This window comes from Oryzias latipes, chromosome 21 (assembly GCF_002234675.1).
Source record: "Oryzias latipes chromosome 21, ASM223467v1".
NCBI lineage: Eukaryota > Metazoa > Chordata > Actinopteri > Beloniformes > Adrianichthyidae > Oryzias > Oryzias latipes.
The window spans coordinates 28,005,125-28,021,739 of record NC_019879.2 but is presented as its reverse complement, the minus strand read 5'-3'; the positions used below and the strand labels follow the sequence as shown (position 1 = coordinate 28,021,739).

General features: G+C 44.1%; 1 protein-coding gene across 2 annotated transcripts in view; it reads right to left on the bottom strand.

Moving 5' to 3' along the window:
- The window catches only part of LOC101170061 (aryl hydrocarbon receptor-like), a 40,850-nt gene that overhangs the window by 6,738 nt on the left and 17,497 nt on the right, over positions 1-16,615 (bottom strand). For both annotated transcript variants that reach the window (XM_011490013.3, XM_023950680.1), the window contains exons 2-8: positions 10,393-10,583; positions 4,501-4,607; positions 3,790-3,879; positions 3,586-3,700; positions 911-1,038; positions 640-842; positions 435-544 (exon numbers count right to left, since the gene is read on the bottom strand). In XM_011490013.3, the coding sequence (XP_011488315.2) occupies positions 435-544; positions 640-842; positions 911-1,038; positions 3,586-3,700; positions 3,790-3,879; positions 4,501-4,607; positions 10,393-10,583 (944 nt within the window). The remainder of the gene's footprint in view (positions 1-434; positions 545-639; positions 843-910; positions 1,039-3,585; positions 3,701-3,789; positions 3,880-4,500; positions 4,608-10,392; positions 10,584-16,615) is intronic.

Below are 16,615 nucleotides of genomic sequence, written 5' to 3'. Positions count from 1 at the left end.
ATGTAAACATGTAAAAGTTACTTTTTTCTCTTGATTTTTGACATTTCTTCCAAAAACAAAGTCATAAATTCAATTTTTATTTTTTTTCCACATATAAACGATTCACTGGATATACTTTTTGTTTTTGACACTAGGTGGTGCATTTCCTGTGAACGGTAGATGAAAATTTCATTTTTATATACTGGGAAATATCAGGTTTCTTCACAAATGTTTAGATTTTTATCTCAATTAAAGTGATGCATTTTCCGCTCTATGAATTTTCCCCAGAGTGATCATCCTGTCAAAATCTCTGTTGCTTCGACTTTAACAACACTTCACCACAGAAATGTGATTTATTGATCAACTTTCATCAATATTGAACTTTGGGTTTGAAGTAGTTTCACAAAGATTCATAACATAAAAACAGTTTCTGGCGTTTAGCCCGATCTACATACTGCGGATGTGGTTGTCGGCGCAGTACATCATATCCGCGGCGTGGATGAACTGGTAGCCGGAGCCTTTCATGCACAGTTCAGTCTCTGAATACCCCAGAATAATCTTCCCCCTGCAAAACGTGAAGGCAGGGTTTCTTAACTGAGGCTTTTATTTTGAAAGGTCAAATGGATAACAGAGCACGGAGGACCGGCCCGTGGGAAGCACCTGCTGTCGACGCCCGTGGGCGTGAAGTCCAGCTTGTGTTTGGTCTTAAAGAGGAGCATTTTGGCTCGGATCTCCACGATGGACGGAGGCTGGATGGGCATGGCGATGGCGAACAGAGCCAGCTGAGGTCGGGTACAGCCGCCGCTTTCCACCTGGAGGTTCTGACCGTGGAGATACTTCAGCCGTCCCTGAAACTTCAGAGCCTAACGGGGAAAAAGCCTCAGTTATTTGGACGTTTCAGGTTTTTCTCCTTCTCTGAAGTGGGACTCACCAGGAAGCCGGAGGAGTTGTCCAGGAGGCAGCGGAAGCGACAAACAAAGCTCCTCTCCAGGAAAGACGAGTTCTCTGGAGGAAGCTGGTCCGGGTTGTACATGACGGTGGCGCCGTGACCCTGTGCGACTGAGAAAACCAGCAGAGACGGAATGGAGAAAAGTTCAGAAAAATTGACAAAACTATCCGACTCTTAAACGTAAATTCATCCAAAGTCTCAGCCGTAGACAAAAAAAACCTTAATTTCAGCCTCATTTTGTTGCAGTTCTTACCTTAGACACTAGATGGCGCATCTCATGCAAACAACAGCTTCATTACAAATTAGTATTTTATTTTTAGTTTACGACTAAAATTCTATTTTTTTTAACCTTTTCTGGATTTCATCTGTAAATACAATTTCTTAACTTTTACTGCGTTCGATGATTTTTTTCCTGTCTTTTTAAACTTTTAATACAAAATCTTATCAAATTTTAGTTTTAATTGATTTTATTTGATCTAGTATTGTGTATAAATATGGATTTCATTTCTGTTTTATTCTTAAATTATGTTCTTTAAATGTTTAAAATCAAAGGTGTTTCAGTAACAAGATCAAAACTAATCTTCTATTTTGTATTATTATTAAAGGCTTTTATTTTACTGTTTATATTTTCACTGATATTACTGCTTTCTTAGTAGTTTACCTAATTTTGAAGTCATTTGTGTCCTTATGTGTGATTCTTTAAAATTATTTGTTTGCGTTGAAAAAGTCTGACAATAGTTTTTGAACAATAGCAATAACAATTTGGCCTTTTTGACTTTTTTTAAATGTAATCTCCCCCCCCCCCCCCAATATGTTTAAATTGAAGTTTTTTGGCCGTTGTTAATTATTCCTTCCCAAAATGAACAAACAAAAAGCAAATTGTTTAACTTTAAAAGCCCTAAGTTGTTGGGTTCTCCAAATTCTTAGATACTTTGCTAACGATATTATTTTTTAATGTTAACATATTTCAAAAATAAATGTATTATTTCTTTGTTTTATTGAGTATCAGGCAATTAATTTTCTTTCCAGGGTTTTATAAATAAATACATAAAAATAATGTATGATTTAATGTAAATGCTACATTTAGCAATGAAAAGTTAGCTTACCATTGCTGTTAACTCTTAGCATTACGCTAACATGTTTCATTATTAATCAGCTCCATATTTTTGGAGATAATTTTGTCTTGAGCATTTCTACAATTCTGTAACATAATGTCTACATTTTAGCGTTTAGCATAAAAATTACATTTTTGAACCGAATTAGCTTATGAACTCAAGCTAATAGCTTCTATGCTACTACTAAAAACTTACTTTAAGCTATTTTCAGATTTAGCATTTATGTGAACGATGGGCAAATTTGAGCATTAAGTGTATATTATAGCATTTGGTATGAAAATGAAGATTTTTTAAGCATCATTTTTAGTAACGCTAAACATCAGGCTAATATGCTTCCGTCTTTGTAGCTCCCAAAAACCCCTCATTTTTAGCATTTTTACTTTTTTTTCCTTCGCCAATTTTATTTTTTAGCATTTATCCATAGAATTAAGAAAAAAATCATTAAGTGTGATTTTTTAAATATTTTTGAACATTTTGAATATTTTTCTGTATCAGTAGCTGTGTAATTACTTCTTAATTACATTAAAACCAAGCTAATAACTTATGTTTAAGTACTAATAACCTACTTTCACCTCTTTTAGTTTAAGCTAATTTCATATTTAGCATTTGTGCATATAACTAGAAAAAATTTGCATTAGGTGAATATTTTAGGATAAAGGGAACATTTTAAACTCTATTTAGCATCTGGACACCTAGCATCAAGGGATATGCTTCAATTTTTAGCCCCATTTTCCTTTTTTGGCCAATTTTTCTATTTAGAATTCATACATATGATTAGAAAAATATCGATACGTCTATATTTTAGCCTTTAACATAAAAAAATTAACCATTAAGTGTTTTTCTGCATCATTAGCTATATTGCTAACACTTAGCATCAAGTACATTATTTTAGCAATAAATTATTCAGTAAAACGTTAATTTAATTACTTGAGCTAACTTAGTTTTGAGCATTTTTGGCAATTAGGACAATTCAACCCTGTTTAACAAAAGCGTTTCCATAATTTGTTTACATTTCTTATATGTAGTACCTCGTGGAAATATTTTGGGATTAGCAAATAGCTAGGCACATGTTAACATTTCCATTAGTTTACCATCCCACGGAATAACGTTATTCTACTTTTCGATTGACATTCAGCAACAATAAAGTAATATTTTATACTGTTTTTTCTTTATTAGCATCGGTTGTTATTCAGTGTCGTCTTTGCAGAATTTTTCACTAAAGCTTTTCGATGAAACAAAACCAAGTTTTCGCCACACTTGAAAAATATTGCACAAGCTTTGAAGCTCAATGTTAAACAGGAAGATGAAGATTTCTTCATAGAAGTCAGGGGAGGGGGTGGTGGGGGGGAGAGGTATGGATTTCGAAACTGTTGGAGTGATGAAAGAATGTATGAGGAAACATTCCAACACCTAAAACAAGAAGAGAAAGTGAAGCTCAGGACTAAATGGTCCCGCTGCCAAATCATATGGTTTTCTGGATGTGGTTCTGGTGAAAAAAACCTCATGAACGCCTGCGTTCTGTGCAGGTAAAAGTGCGCTCACTCTGCTCGTCGGCGGCGACCGGAGGTGGGTTCAGAGCGAAGTGGAGCTGCTCTCTGAACGTGGCGCGGTCATCGGTGTGGATGAGCTCGAACACGCTCTGGTGGACCACGTCTGACTGCAGACAGAAAGCAAAACACGCCGTTTACCCGGCAGCTGCAAGACCAGACCCGCCGGCAGATAAGCCCCGCCCCTTCAGAGTCTCACCTGATTGAAGCCCAGGTAGTCCTTGATAGTGGGGGAGACGTAAAACACCAACCCGTCCGAGGTGACCACCATCACAAAGCCGTCCAGGCTCTGCAGGGAGCGCAAACGGGGTTTAGGCGGCTGAACACAACGACAGCACTTCAGCAGGAACAAGTGGGAACATGTGTGAACAAGGACGTTGTTCCCGGGAAAAGAATTGCAGACAAAACTATTCTGTTTCACACCAAAAAAGTGTTTTAAGGATGAGAACGTTTCCACAAGTCCGGGGGCTTTGATCTGCAGCCTCCTTTAGCGCAAAGGGTTTATGATATCTTTATTGTTCCACTAAATGTGAACAGAAAAAAAAAAAACAACCCTCTGTCGGCCTTTCCCTAAAATTCTCACGTTTAGTTGGATCTTCACCACATATTGCACTTCGTTGTGGTTCCAGAAGAAAAACAACATAGTTATTGTAATCAAGTTTTTTGGTTTATTCATCTGATGGACTCATTTTGGCACAGATAATAAAAACAAAAAACCGACACTGGAGCCAAACCGACAGCTACAACATTACAAAACGAACAACACGGGTTCTTTACACTAGGGGTCCCCTGGTACCAGTCTGCGGTCTGGGGGTTAGGCACCACTGGGTCTGGTTTTTTGGGACCAAACCCCGCTTCATTTTTGTGTTTAGTTCCCTGGTTCAGTCGGGGACTCTGCAGCGCCCGTTACCTGCAGCAACAGCTCCCTTTCAGACAAGCCGCCGCCGTCCAGACTGCTCCCGTTCTGCCCGTTCACTCCGAGCGCGAGGCGCCCGCCGTTTCTGCTCTTCATGGTGGCTGCAGACACAAAGCCAGAACACAGAGGCAGTTGAGCAACGTTCAGACATCAGCGGAAAGAACGGCGAGCCGATTGGCAGAGGCCGCGGTAACGGGACACCCCGGCCGCGAGCTGCCAGAGAACAACGTTCAGACGGCCTTTTTAAGGTAGGGGTTATGGAAACCTGGCAACGTGCGTCCCTGCCGCTCCAACAGAGCGGTTCACCTGAAACCCCTTCAGTGTGGAGAGAACTGTACGTCCTTTGTTTGCTCTGGATTCTCTGCAGATGAAGACATTTCACAGCTAAAGACTCTCCCAGCTTTCATTTCTGCCCTGCAGTCTCTGATCTGCAGCAAACACAAGACACAGATCCGTCTGCTGAGGCTTTCATTCCAGGAAGAGTCAACCCAACTTTGGTCTGAGTTTGAAGTTCTACGCGTCACGTCTACAGTTCTTCAACCGTAGACGTGACGGAGCAGCAACAGAACGTCCATCGACCTACGTTCCTCACATCAGACACTCATATTTGTTCTCAACCAGAGAAATTGGCCCATCAGCTCAGTACAACCCCCCCTGTCTGTCTGTTTGGTTCTTTGCTAGGAGTGGGGGCTCCAAGGAGTATTTCTGTTTTATATTAAGCGCCATCTAATATCAGGGAATGAAATTGCATGTTCACTCGGCTCATCGTCAGCGAAAATCGCCTGGGTGTGAACACAAAAAACGTGGCGAAAAACGTTGGCGAATAGCGCCTGGCGAATATTCGTCCCAGTGTGAACGGGCCTTAACTCTCAAGCGCTAAATAGCTTGAAACTCAATACATTTCTTTTTTTACAGTTAGTTTTACAGTAGTCTGTTCCTCATTTCCGTCGTGATTCGGCTTGCGTTATTTCTTTTGCATGTATTGTGAGCCGTAAATAATCCAAAAATCATGAAAATCGGCGGATTTACGTCGACCACGTGAACACTACACTGATGTGCCGTGTTGCATATCAGCATAAAGCTGCTTTTCTTGGCTTTTAGAATCTGTTGGAATTTGGCTCAATTTGTAAAGGGTTAAAGAGTTACTATAATTTAAAGACCCTCAACACTGGAGCTACAGCTCCGGTGTTAAAGGGTTGATGCCATGTGGCACCTTTCCTGTAGGTGGAGCCACTTTTACCTTACAGATGTTTTGATATAAAAAATTAGTGTGGTATGTTTCACGCTTTTACAAGTTTTTCTTTTGTATTTTTTTTCTTCTAATTTTTCACTTTTGCTGCTAAAATTAATAAATAAAGTTAAAAATCCAGATAAACTGAACTGCGGATCAAAAAATCTAAAAACTGGCTCCCCGCCAAAGAGATTAGGACCAAAAAAGTGATCCGCCCATCTGCGCAGGCGCAGACACGCAGAAGGAGCCCCTGCGTCCTGCAGCTGCTCTACAGGGACTTCTGTGGGCAGCAGGAGCGTCTCTTATCTGGACGACCACTACAGGAAAATCCCAGGATGCGGCCTCTCCTTGCGCCTCCGCCTGTCACGCAACTCCTTTAAGGACGGGGGGGCAGCGCAGGCAGCCGCACTCCCATCACACCTCCTCAGCGCCGCCCGCTGACGGGAGCGCCGCCAGGAGGAGAGGAAATAAACCCAGAGTGAGCCAAAAGCGCAGAACCGAGTCCCATCGATTCACCGCTGCAGCAGTGCCAGGCCCCGCCCCCTCCGCTCGCGTGCGTAAATGGGCCTCTTCGTGGCCCCGTTTGTTTTCATTCCACTCTGCCTCTGCGGCGGCAAACGCTGCTGCGTGCAGAAGTGCAATAACAGGCAGAGCGGGGGCCAGCGGAGCCCTCCAGAACACCAGAGGGGGGCCCGCGTTCCCATCTACATCAAACAAGCTGAGGCCTGTGGGGAGGGGGGGGGGGGGGGGGGGGCATCAATGACCAATGAGACGACACACGACCAGATAGTGATGTTTCTGGTCTCAGTGCTGAAGAACAGACAGAAGCCGACAGTTTACAGACTTTTAATTCATTTAGCAGGAAGTTAAAAAAAAACAAATTCCACCGACGTTTTGGTCAAAAGAAAACATCAGGAGGACCGAAAAAGAACAAACATCTGATCCTCACGTTCCTCTGGAGCAAAACAGTCATTCATTTAAAGACCTGCCCCCTCTAGTGAGTGACCCCTCCCCCGTGGCGTTTCAAACAGGAAGTAAATCTAAAATCCCATAATCTTCGACCGAATGAAGTCGATTCAGTCACTTTTTTATAATTTGAATAACTTGTAAAATATGGGGGAAAAGGGATTTTCAAGAAGATGCTAATAAATTGTGTTAGAGCGATAATGTTTAATGTCTGAGTAATAGCTGTTTTTACTTTTTTTCTGGCTTCTTGGAACCAGCGGCTACTTCCTGTTTGGAACGCTACAGAGGAGGAGGGGTCACTCTGTCCAGTTCTCATTTACAGTCAATGGTTGAATCTCTGAATAAATGAATCTTTTGTTGTTCCGCATCTGCCATGGCTGCGGGGGTGGGGTGGGGCAACTCGACGCCGGGAGGCCGGTTTCTGCCGCTTCCTGTTCCAGAGGACGCAGAACAGAGAGAACCTCTGAAGCAGGAAGGCGTCGGACAGCAGACCGCGGGGCAAACTGCCGTATTGACATGTCAGACCGAAATACAGAACAAAAAAATAAATAAAAAAAAGGATTAAAAAAAATGAAACTGAAAGTCCGCCAGAAAAAACAAACATGTGAACCGAGAGGCTCTGCTCGCCGCGTCTACTTCAAAGTGAGAGGAAGCGGTCCAGAGCTGAGGCACGAAAACTCAGGAGAAAAGGAAATGCTGTCACGGGCTGGAGGTCCGCCAGCCTCCCTCTCCGGGGCGGTGCAAGCACGCCAGCAATGCATGGGGGAATACTATCTTGATTTAAAATTATTTAGTTCCACCAGATCCTGAGCAGAGATCTCTGTTCTCACGCAGATGCGCAGGAAGGGCGGCGGGCGCTCGGCCTGCAGGTTACTCCTCCTCCAGCCTTTGACGGGGGTGGGGGGGTGGGGGGTCCCGGTCGGTTCCTGGAGGCTCCTGAAAGGAGGAAGTCCTTCCTGCAGCAAACGCCGTGGATCCCCGTCCAAGCCCTCCGACAAATCTCATCTGGATCCAGCTGAAGGACGGCGGGAAGGACGGCGGCGTGATGAGGCGGAGCTTCAAAAGGCTGACCCGAAAGACGCCGCCCTCCTCTTCCACGGTGAAAGCCCCACCCATGTTGTATGAAGTCGGAGAGAGAGCGCTCAAGCGTTACAACGGTGACGGGGATTGCGTTTTTTGGGACGGATCCCCGCCGCCTTTCGAGTTTCCAACGGCGTCACATCAACATGTCAGCAGCGGCGAGCTTTCCAAAACATCCACAGCTGCCTCACACAGTCACGCTATGGGGCCGGGGGGGTGAGGGGGGTGCTATCTGCCCCCACTATCACACCCCTACGGCTGCTTATGCTCGCTCTCCTCAGAAGGCTTTTCTGCCACCTGATGATTTACAGGATCTCCATCTGCAGATCTGAGCGTGCCCCCTCCACCTGACCCCTCCCCCCTCCCTGTTTTGACTGAGTTCGCCCCCCCCCCCTCTCCTGTAGCTCCTATACTCATTGAAGTGCACCTCTTTTATGAGGGGGGGGGGGGTTGACTCCTTAAAATTGACTAGACAAGAGCAAACAGAGGACACTCCTCACCGAATGAAGGAGAAGTTCTTCAATATTTTCGGCGAGTTCTGAAGGAAAGCTCCTCTCTCCTACTGTAGACCACCACCCTCCGGCAGGAGCAAGGCGCTCAACATCCACCAAGGGGGAAAAAAACGTTACCATGGAAACCACAGGTGCCTCAGTAGATAAGCCACAAAGTCTCATAAATGAGACTGAAATAATATTTATATGAAATTATATTCATAGTTCTTTCCTTCATTCCTCGATTTGGTGGAGCGTCTGCAGGTGGAGAACCACAGGTGTGAGGTCAGGTGAGGTCAGGGAGGAAGATGATGAGGCTTCAAGAGGAAGAACAGCATTTACACCCTCACCGGTCTTTGACCTTTTTCACTAAAAAACAGTTTCCTTGGGTTGATTTTTGGGTTGATTGTGAAACGGTGAAAGCCTCTTCCAGCAGAGGAGAAAGGCGGAGTCAGAAGCTAGGCTCCGCCTCCTGGGGGAAGCTTAGTTTATAAACAGTGGCTGCACCGCCTGCGTGGGAAGTTTCTCACGGCTTTCAGACGTTTATTTAACGCCACAAAGCTGCATGAAAGCAGGTGAGAGGTGTGAAGGCAGGAATGCTGCAGCACGTCTGCCGGCACGCGGACAGGAAGCCGCTTCGCTGGCCGACAGCTCCACGCATGAACCGGGCCGCGCAGCGAGCCGTGATTTCTGTCTGCAGACAGACGCAGACGGATGAGTCATCGCAGACGCAGCCGAGCATCGACTCCTCAGAACCGGATCTCTGGCAGGTGACCTCCTCCGGTTTGGATCCTGACCCGGTTCTGGTCCCTAAACGGTGCTCAAGAAGTTTCAAAACAAGAAAAAAAATTCAAATGTGACGAAGGTCCGTCACGGGGGGGGGGGGGGGGGGGGGGGGGGGGGGGGGCAATTGAACGAGTCTCAGGCTACGTTCTTGAACGCGCTGGACCGCCGCCACCCGATACTAGCGTAGCGCCTGTACCTACAGGTTGAAGAGGTTTGGTACGAAACCTTCTTCGGGGCCCAAACCGCAATCATTCATTTCTCCTCCGTGATCAATTTTCAAACGGTTGGCACTTTTAAAAAGGACGCCATCCATTCGTCACTACCAAACCAGAGTCCCGACTCCACAAAGTTCAACTGGTTTAACCTTCACCGCACGTTCTGTCCGCTGAACCCTCAGAACGTATCTGTACGGAAACGCCCCTTTACATAGACGTTTCATTAGAAGTGAGGGCTTGAACGTCCGTTGCTGAGCCCGGTGTGAACGTAGCTTCATAGAGCCGCCGCGATTCTGTTCCGGGTAACGGTTTGGTTTTAAACCAACAACTGTAGCATCCCTGGTGTCTGAGATGCTCAATGTCCTTCTTCCTGACAGTTTCGTGAAGTAAACGTGTATTTCACCGCTCGTTGCCATGACGACAGCCTTTTTTTTAACAGCATTAATGTGCGTCACTCTGATCCATCAAGTCGCTGAATTAGAACATGTTGATGTAAAGCAGAACAGAACTTTTGCTTGCCTCGCCGTCAGCATTCTGACTGAAGCTCACTGCCCCACCCATTTTTGTATGAGCCCGTCCACAATCGCTGGAAAGGTCAAGAGATTGGCTAGAATTGTACAGAAAACCTTAACAGAACACATGGGGCTGACGTGTTTGAAACAAAGCACAGAAATGTGCGTTTTTATCTGGTATCGGTGGTACCGTATACGTCAGGGCCAAGACCAACTTGACACAGACATATACGGTACCCGTCCCCACTCAGAACTCGCCACCTTCACCACCGCCAGCTGGTACTGGTTCCGTTTATCCAGATCTAGTCCTCTTACTCTTTAGCTGAGAGTCTCAGAAACAGGACTTTCTGCATCTGTCGAGTCATTGTCTGGAACTCTGTGCCGTTTTGGACCAAACTCACAAACCGAAATAGCGCTGATGCAGCAGCTGTTACCCTCAGAGCACAAAGCCAAAAAAACAACAGTCTCAGAGGAAGTTAGAGCGCGTTTGGGAATGTTGACCGACCAGCTGCCGCCTCTCTGCACAAACAAGAACCGGCAGCTTTTCAGCAGCGTCCTCGCTGCCGCATCACACCGTCGCTGCGACCGGTGGAACGCCTAAGTACCTTTGAAGTAGCTCTTGACCCGCAGGTATCCCACGCTGAGGCGGAGGACCGACAGCTTGTCCAGCCGGGAGCGCACCTCCTCTGGAAAGGGCAGGAGGTCCATGAGCCGGTCGAGCTCCCCATTCAGCCGGTCCCGGTGGCGCTTGGAGGGGTTGGACTTAACCACCTCCCCGGCATCCGGGATCTTCTTTCTGGAGAGAGGAGAACAGAAATCACCGATTCAAATCCTGATTTGTCAGAAAAAGAACAGATGGAGACCAGAGGGGGAACGTCTTCTAAAAGAAGGTCTGGCGGTTGACCTGGACAAAAGTGTGGGAGTGGCTCTGGAGGTAATTACAGAGATGCTCCTTCTGTGCATCAATTATCGGATCAGGTCGGATGTTTTGATCGTCATAACACCGGCGTCGTCATGGCAGCATGGAAGCTATAATCATGTGAGGGTTTGAGGGCATTGAATGAAGTGATCAACCAAAGATCCTCAGCACCAAACGTCTCCACCAGGAAACCGGGATGGAAGAAGTTTGGTGGCCTGCTGGCTGAACCGAGACGTGATCAGCTCGGACAGAATCTGATGAGCTCTGATGCAGGAAGTTCCTCTAGTGAGGCCTAAAAACCACCGTCCTGCTTCTTCTCTGCTTCTCCTGCCTCCTTCTGACTAACTGGACGCACCTGATCCAGATAACCAGCTGGACAAATACGGACCAGAACTCAAGGTCTCATTTCCAGTTCTACCTGAGCCTCAAACCAGGTCCAGTCAATCTATTTTGACAAAAAACTGACAGAACGCAGCACCAAGAGAGTAAACATCAAATCCACGGCTGAATTTAGCTCTTTTTAAGTGATGAAGATCCTTCGTAGATGAACGTTCCGCAACTTCAGTCAAACCTTAGACCGGTGGTCCCTTCCACCCGGGCCACAGACCTGCTGGATCCTGCCGGGTCATGAGACGGGCGGAAGAACCCGTATGTGTACCTGCAGATCCACTGCGTGAAAAAAAAGGTTAGAGACCGCAGCTTTAGACCAAGAAGGTCATCTCAGACTCTACAGGCCTCTGGTGTTTAATGACGACACAAGTCATGAAAACACAGCTGAGAGTCATCCGACCAAACCACAGACCCTCAGGAACCGTGTTCTGTAAATACGCCATGTTCGGTTTTTAAAGACCAGAACCAGGTCTTTAACCAAATCTCAGCAGCGGTGGAGGTTTCATGATATGGGCCGACTTTACAGCTTTAAGATAAAACCAATGATTACGAGTACTGCAGAAGATTTACCGCAGAAATGGAAAATATGAAAATGAATAACATTCTGAGGTTTAAATGTGAGAAACTTGGACCAAAAATAAAGAAAAATATCGGTCAAGCTGTTTATCAACAAGCTGCTTCTGCATTTTCTCTCCAGTTGTTTTTTGTGTAAACATCAGGTGCTGTCCATCTAAGCTTATTTTCTCTCATTTTGCTGACTTCAAACACATGAAGACCCCTGTTCCTTTTCAATCGGAGTGTTCAGCAGCTGCTAAAAAAAACCATTGGGTCCAGAGGACATTCTGACAGTCGCTGGTTTGGTTCATGTCCCCTTAACCCTTGTGCTATCCGATGACCTCACCGTTACATTGACGTGTTATTCCTACCATGACAAAGGTGGATAAAGGTGGAGAGGATTTCATGTAATCCATGGACACCAGTGAAGATCACAAATCATTGAAGAAAAAACATTCAGTGGGTCTAGATGACCCAACTCCCAATGTTAACGTGCCTAGGATAGCACAAGGCTTACGGAAGAGCAGAACTCCAGAACAACCTTAACAGCAACTGGTGATTTCCCAAACCCCCTCCTGAGTGAAGAAACGTCTACCAGCTGATAATGAGCTGTTTGTTTTGGACTGCCAGCTCTGCTCTCAGCATGTTCGTGAGGGTCAGGACAGGAAGTTCTTAATATGACTAATATTAAACACAGTTGCTGCAGGAGCTGCTGGACGCTTCCATGAACAGTAATGAACAGAGGAAGCAGGTAGATGTTTTTTTTCCCCCCCATAAAGTAAACCTGCACAATATATCGCCCATTTAGGTAACTCTTTATGATAAGAGTCCCTAATAAACCAATTATAAGACATTAACAAGCACTAGTAATGTTTTATTAAGCTGCTTATATCACTTAGCATTTGTAAATGTCTTACAACTGACTTACAAGTTTAAATAGTCTGTTTGTAAATACATTAAAATATTCCTTAATAAACTCATAGGACATTAACAAGCATGAGTAATATGCTATTAAGCATGATGATATCGTCCATCGGCACAACCCTAGTACAGAGTATAAAAAAATGACCTTTATAACACTAACCACAGCCACAAATATATAACAACTCTAACACGTCACAACCATTGTGAAAGAAGAGACACACGTCCTGTCCTTTACAGATTGTGCCTCAGTGCCTTATAACACTGTGAACTAAACCACTTTTAATAAACTTTAAAATGTTTGCCCTCAGAATCTGCCTTTTCCAAGGGGCAGTACCTGTCCACAACCAATTTAGAAATGGCTTGTGAGGATCACCCCATATTTGGTCACGCTTTAGATTGGAGGGGGCTGCAAAACACTCAATAAACTTTTTATTATTCATATACAAGCAATTTATAAATAGCTTGTGAATAGGATCATCAAATGCTAATAAATGTCTTTATAAGCAGCTTAATACCACATTACTTATGCTAGTTAATGTCTTGAAAGTAGTTTATTATGGAATATTTTAATGTATTTATAAACACCTTATTTAAATGTGTAAGTCAGTTGTAAGACATTTACAAATTTTATTAATGTACTTATAAGTAACTTATTAAAACACAACTAGTGCTTGTTAATGTCTTATAAATGGTTTATTAGGAACTCTTATAAAGAGTTACCTGGTTACCTTAAATGTGCTAAAACAATCTTATGGCAGCTTGAAGTAACAAATCAAATAAATCCATTTATGCATTTGACCAATCAGATGGACGCCTTCCCGTTGTTGACCAATCAGATGGACGCCTTCCCATTGTTGACCAATCAGATGGACACCTTCCTGGTGTTGACCAATCAGATGGAGCCCTTTTATCTTAAATGTTCGCCTCCTTTGTCGATGAGGGTCATTTGGAGTATAATTATATAACTCTTCAACCATTTACGCAATTCACGAAATTCTAGCAAACTGACGCTTTTCTATACGTTGGAATCCATTGATACTGCATTAACCGTTGAAGAGTTACGGTGATACGAAGAGTGTGTGTCACTCTGCCGCCACCAGTGACAGCTCCGGTTTTAACCGGTTAAACCACTAGCATTTTGCATTTCGACGCCTACTTTACCCGTCCAATCAAAAATGATCTCGGATCAAACTTAAACGCTCTGTTATTTATTTTTTTCTTTTTATCTTGAAGTGCTTAACTCTTGACATATTTTTTGGCCGCCTTGTGTGTTTTTTCTTCCCCCTCTAAGAACGTTTTTCAGAAACTGGAGTTAATGTCAGGGTATTACATTTCCTCCTGAACCACTAAACTGGCTCTCATGGAGGAGTTCTTCAGAGGAAAACTAAAAAGCTGCTGCTTCCCCCTTTATTTTGAGGATCACATGGCGGAGCGGCGCTGCACGGGCATGAACCGGACGACCTCTGCCTCTGCCGTCGCCACGCTCCATCCAGAAGGACCAGGTTTGCGACAAACACGAGTGCAGCAGACCTAAGAGGCGGCCCCCCCCTCACAAGAAGCTCACGCACTGGGAGGTGAAACACAATACAGAAAGCTAATACTTGCTTCTGAACAGAATAACCTGCTTTTGGCAGAGAAAAAAACACATTCCCACTGAAGGAACAACAACGTTTACAGATTTTAAATGAGAAATGTGGAGAAAAGTTTGTGCCTAAAGACTTAAAAACAACAAAGATCCAAATGTAGCTTTTCTGGAAGATTGAAAGAGGAGAGGCACTTCTGAAGAACAACAGAACCCACTGAACTATGCATGTTCTTAGCATCGAGTCAATTCTTCAACTGGCTATTAGTTTTATGTTTAAAGTACTCAGTTGGCCATGTTTTTGGCAAAGGGGTTAGCATCCAGGCTCATGTTACTAACTTTTTTTTTGGTTAGACAACTGCTTGTTTGCCATTTCACTGGGTAGGATTTAGCCCTGCATAATAAATCGCAAATTTATCCTTATCGTGATATCAAGCTGTGCAATACGCATAATCACGAAAATTGCAATTAATGGTAACCTTAAATTTGCTAAAACGATCTTATGGCCCCTTGAAATATTTAACGAAATAAATATATTCATTTATCCATTTGACCAATCAGATGGACACCTTGTTGACAATTGGGCCAGAGCTCTTTTATGCTGGCCTCCTATGTAGACGAGGGTTAACTATTATTTAATTAAACTGTTAAAGTGAAATGTAAATTATGTTTTTGATTAGCGTTGGGCGATGTCCCCTAATTTGGCCGTTGACGATGTTTGCTGTCAACCATCGGGATGGACGATGACATCGTCGGGGGGGTATTTTTACATTTTTCGTTCTTATATAACTGCTATTCGTTATTTTGCTTTTTTCATTTTATTTCCCAACTAATGGTTAATCCGCGATGATCCAGTATAAACTGAGGGAAGTGACTTTAACAGAAAAAGTAACAAGCAAGATAGAAAATTAGTGTAGTCGCTCCCGCACTTAATTAGTGAAGTGGACCGGCGGAGCGCGGACTTAAAGCTTTGTGTTTGATGGGAAGGGGGGGGGGGGTACATGAGCGGTATGTGTGGGAGATTTAAGACGGCGATCCGTCCCGCAGCTCTAGGGGTACAAGCAACCGAACTCAGAACCGGGTCTAAACGTGTGTCTGAGCACAGCTTGGATCGTCAGCACACACAGCGGTTTGAGCATTAAAGCAGAAATGTCGCTCAGTCCTTAGAAAACATTCAAACAATCACGTGGATTTGTGTTTCCAGTCGTGTCCCGACTAATTAAAGGCTGATGTTATTCTTACACGTTTACGTGCAGCGCCACCCAAAGCTAATGTTGTTAGCCCGTGTTAGCATACTGCTAATCCTGGCTCCGTACAGAAAAAGCACTGACCACACGGATTAAAATTCAAATGATGAGCGAACAGGTGTTTGATAATAACCGTAACATTATTAAAAGCACGTTTAGAAGATCGTCTCGTATATTACCGAGCTGACATGTCAATGCATATAGCCGCTCGGTGCTGTTATCGTTTTGTATTGAATTGTTACATTCAATAAAGTTTCGAAAAAAAGCCGCTCGGCGGAAGTTGTATCCCCTTCCGGTTTTCAAACTGCGCACGTGCGAATACTGCGCATGTGCGAATGATTTATTCCGACCGAAATTGTGACCTTAGTGAACGTTTTTATATTCTGAAAACATTTTTCTGGGCCCATGTACACGGTTGGATTCTAATCCGACCATTGATCCCATCAAGATATTTTGTACATGTAACCGCGGCTTATGGTGTCGACGCGCAACGTGGCGGGGGCGTGGCATCACGATGGTGGTCTCTCCATCAGGATGTCAGTCACCCATCACGATGGACGATGATATCGTCCATCGGCACAACCCTATTTTTGATTGTTTTGCTATTTGTTCATATATCGCAAGATATATTGCCATCACCATATTGATCATTAATATCGCATATGGCGAGTTTTTCTCATATCGTGCAGGCCTAGTAGGGTTAAAAATACGGGTGGTGGCAACCAGTATTTCTGTTTTAAAAACAAAAGTGTTAACATTTCTTATGGGAGGGAATTTTATAAAGGTGCAATAGACTAGCCAGCATGTCTTCAAAGAAACCACTACCGAGTGATTTCACTGGTTACGTGTTAGCATCAATAGCCAAATAGAAACGACTCGATTACACACTTATGAGGTTTTAAATAGAGATCCAAGTCATTCACCCTTTAACCCCAGAGCTTTAACTTCAGTGTTTACATTCTTTTGACCACGCTAACTCCTCCAATGTTTCTGCAATTAATGTAATGTAAGCTTTTCGCCGTTATCCAACACTTTACGTTTATTGTGGTGCATAACAGCAAAAAGCTGAAATGGAAAGTAGCTTTTCACTGCTTCAGAATCAGCGGATTCACGTTGATCGGGTGATGGTTGAGGAGTTACAGTGTGTCAAAGAGCGCAGGTCATTTAGGCGTCACCGGTGTTAATATGCCTGTTCACAATTCACTGGATTA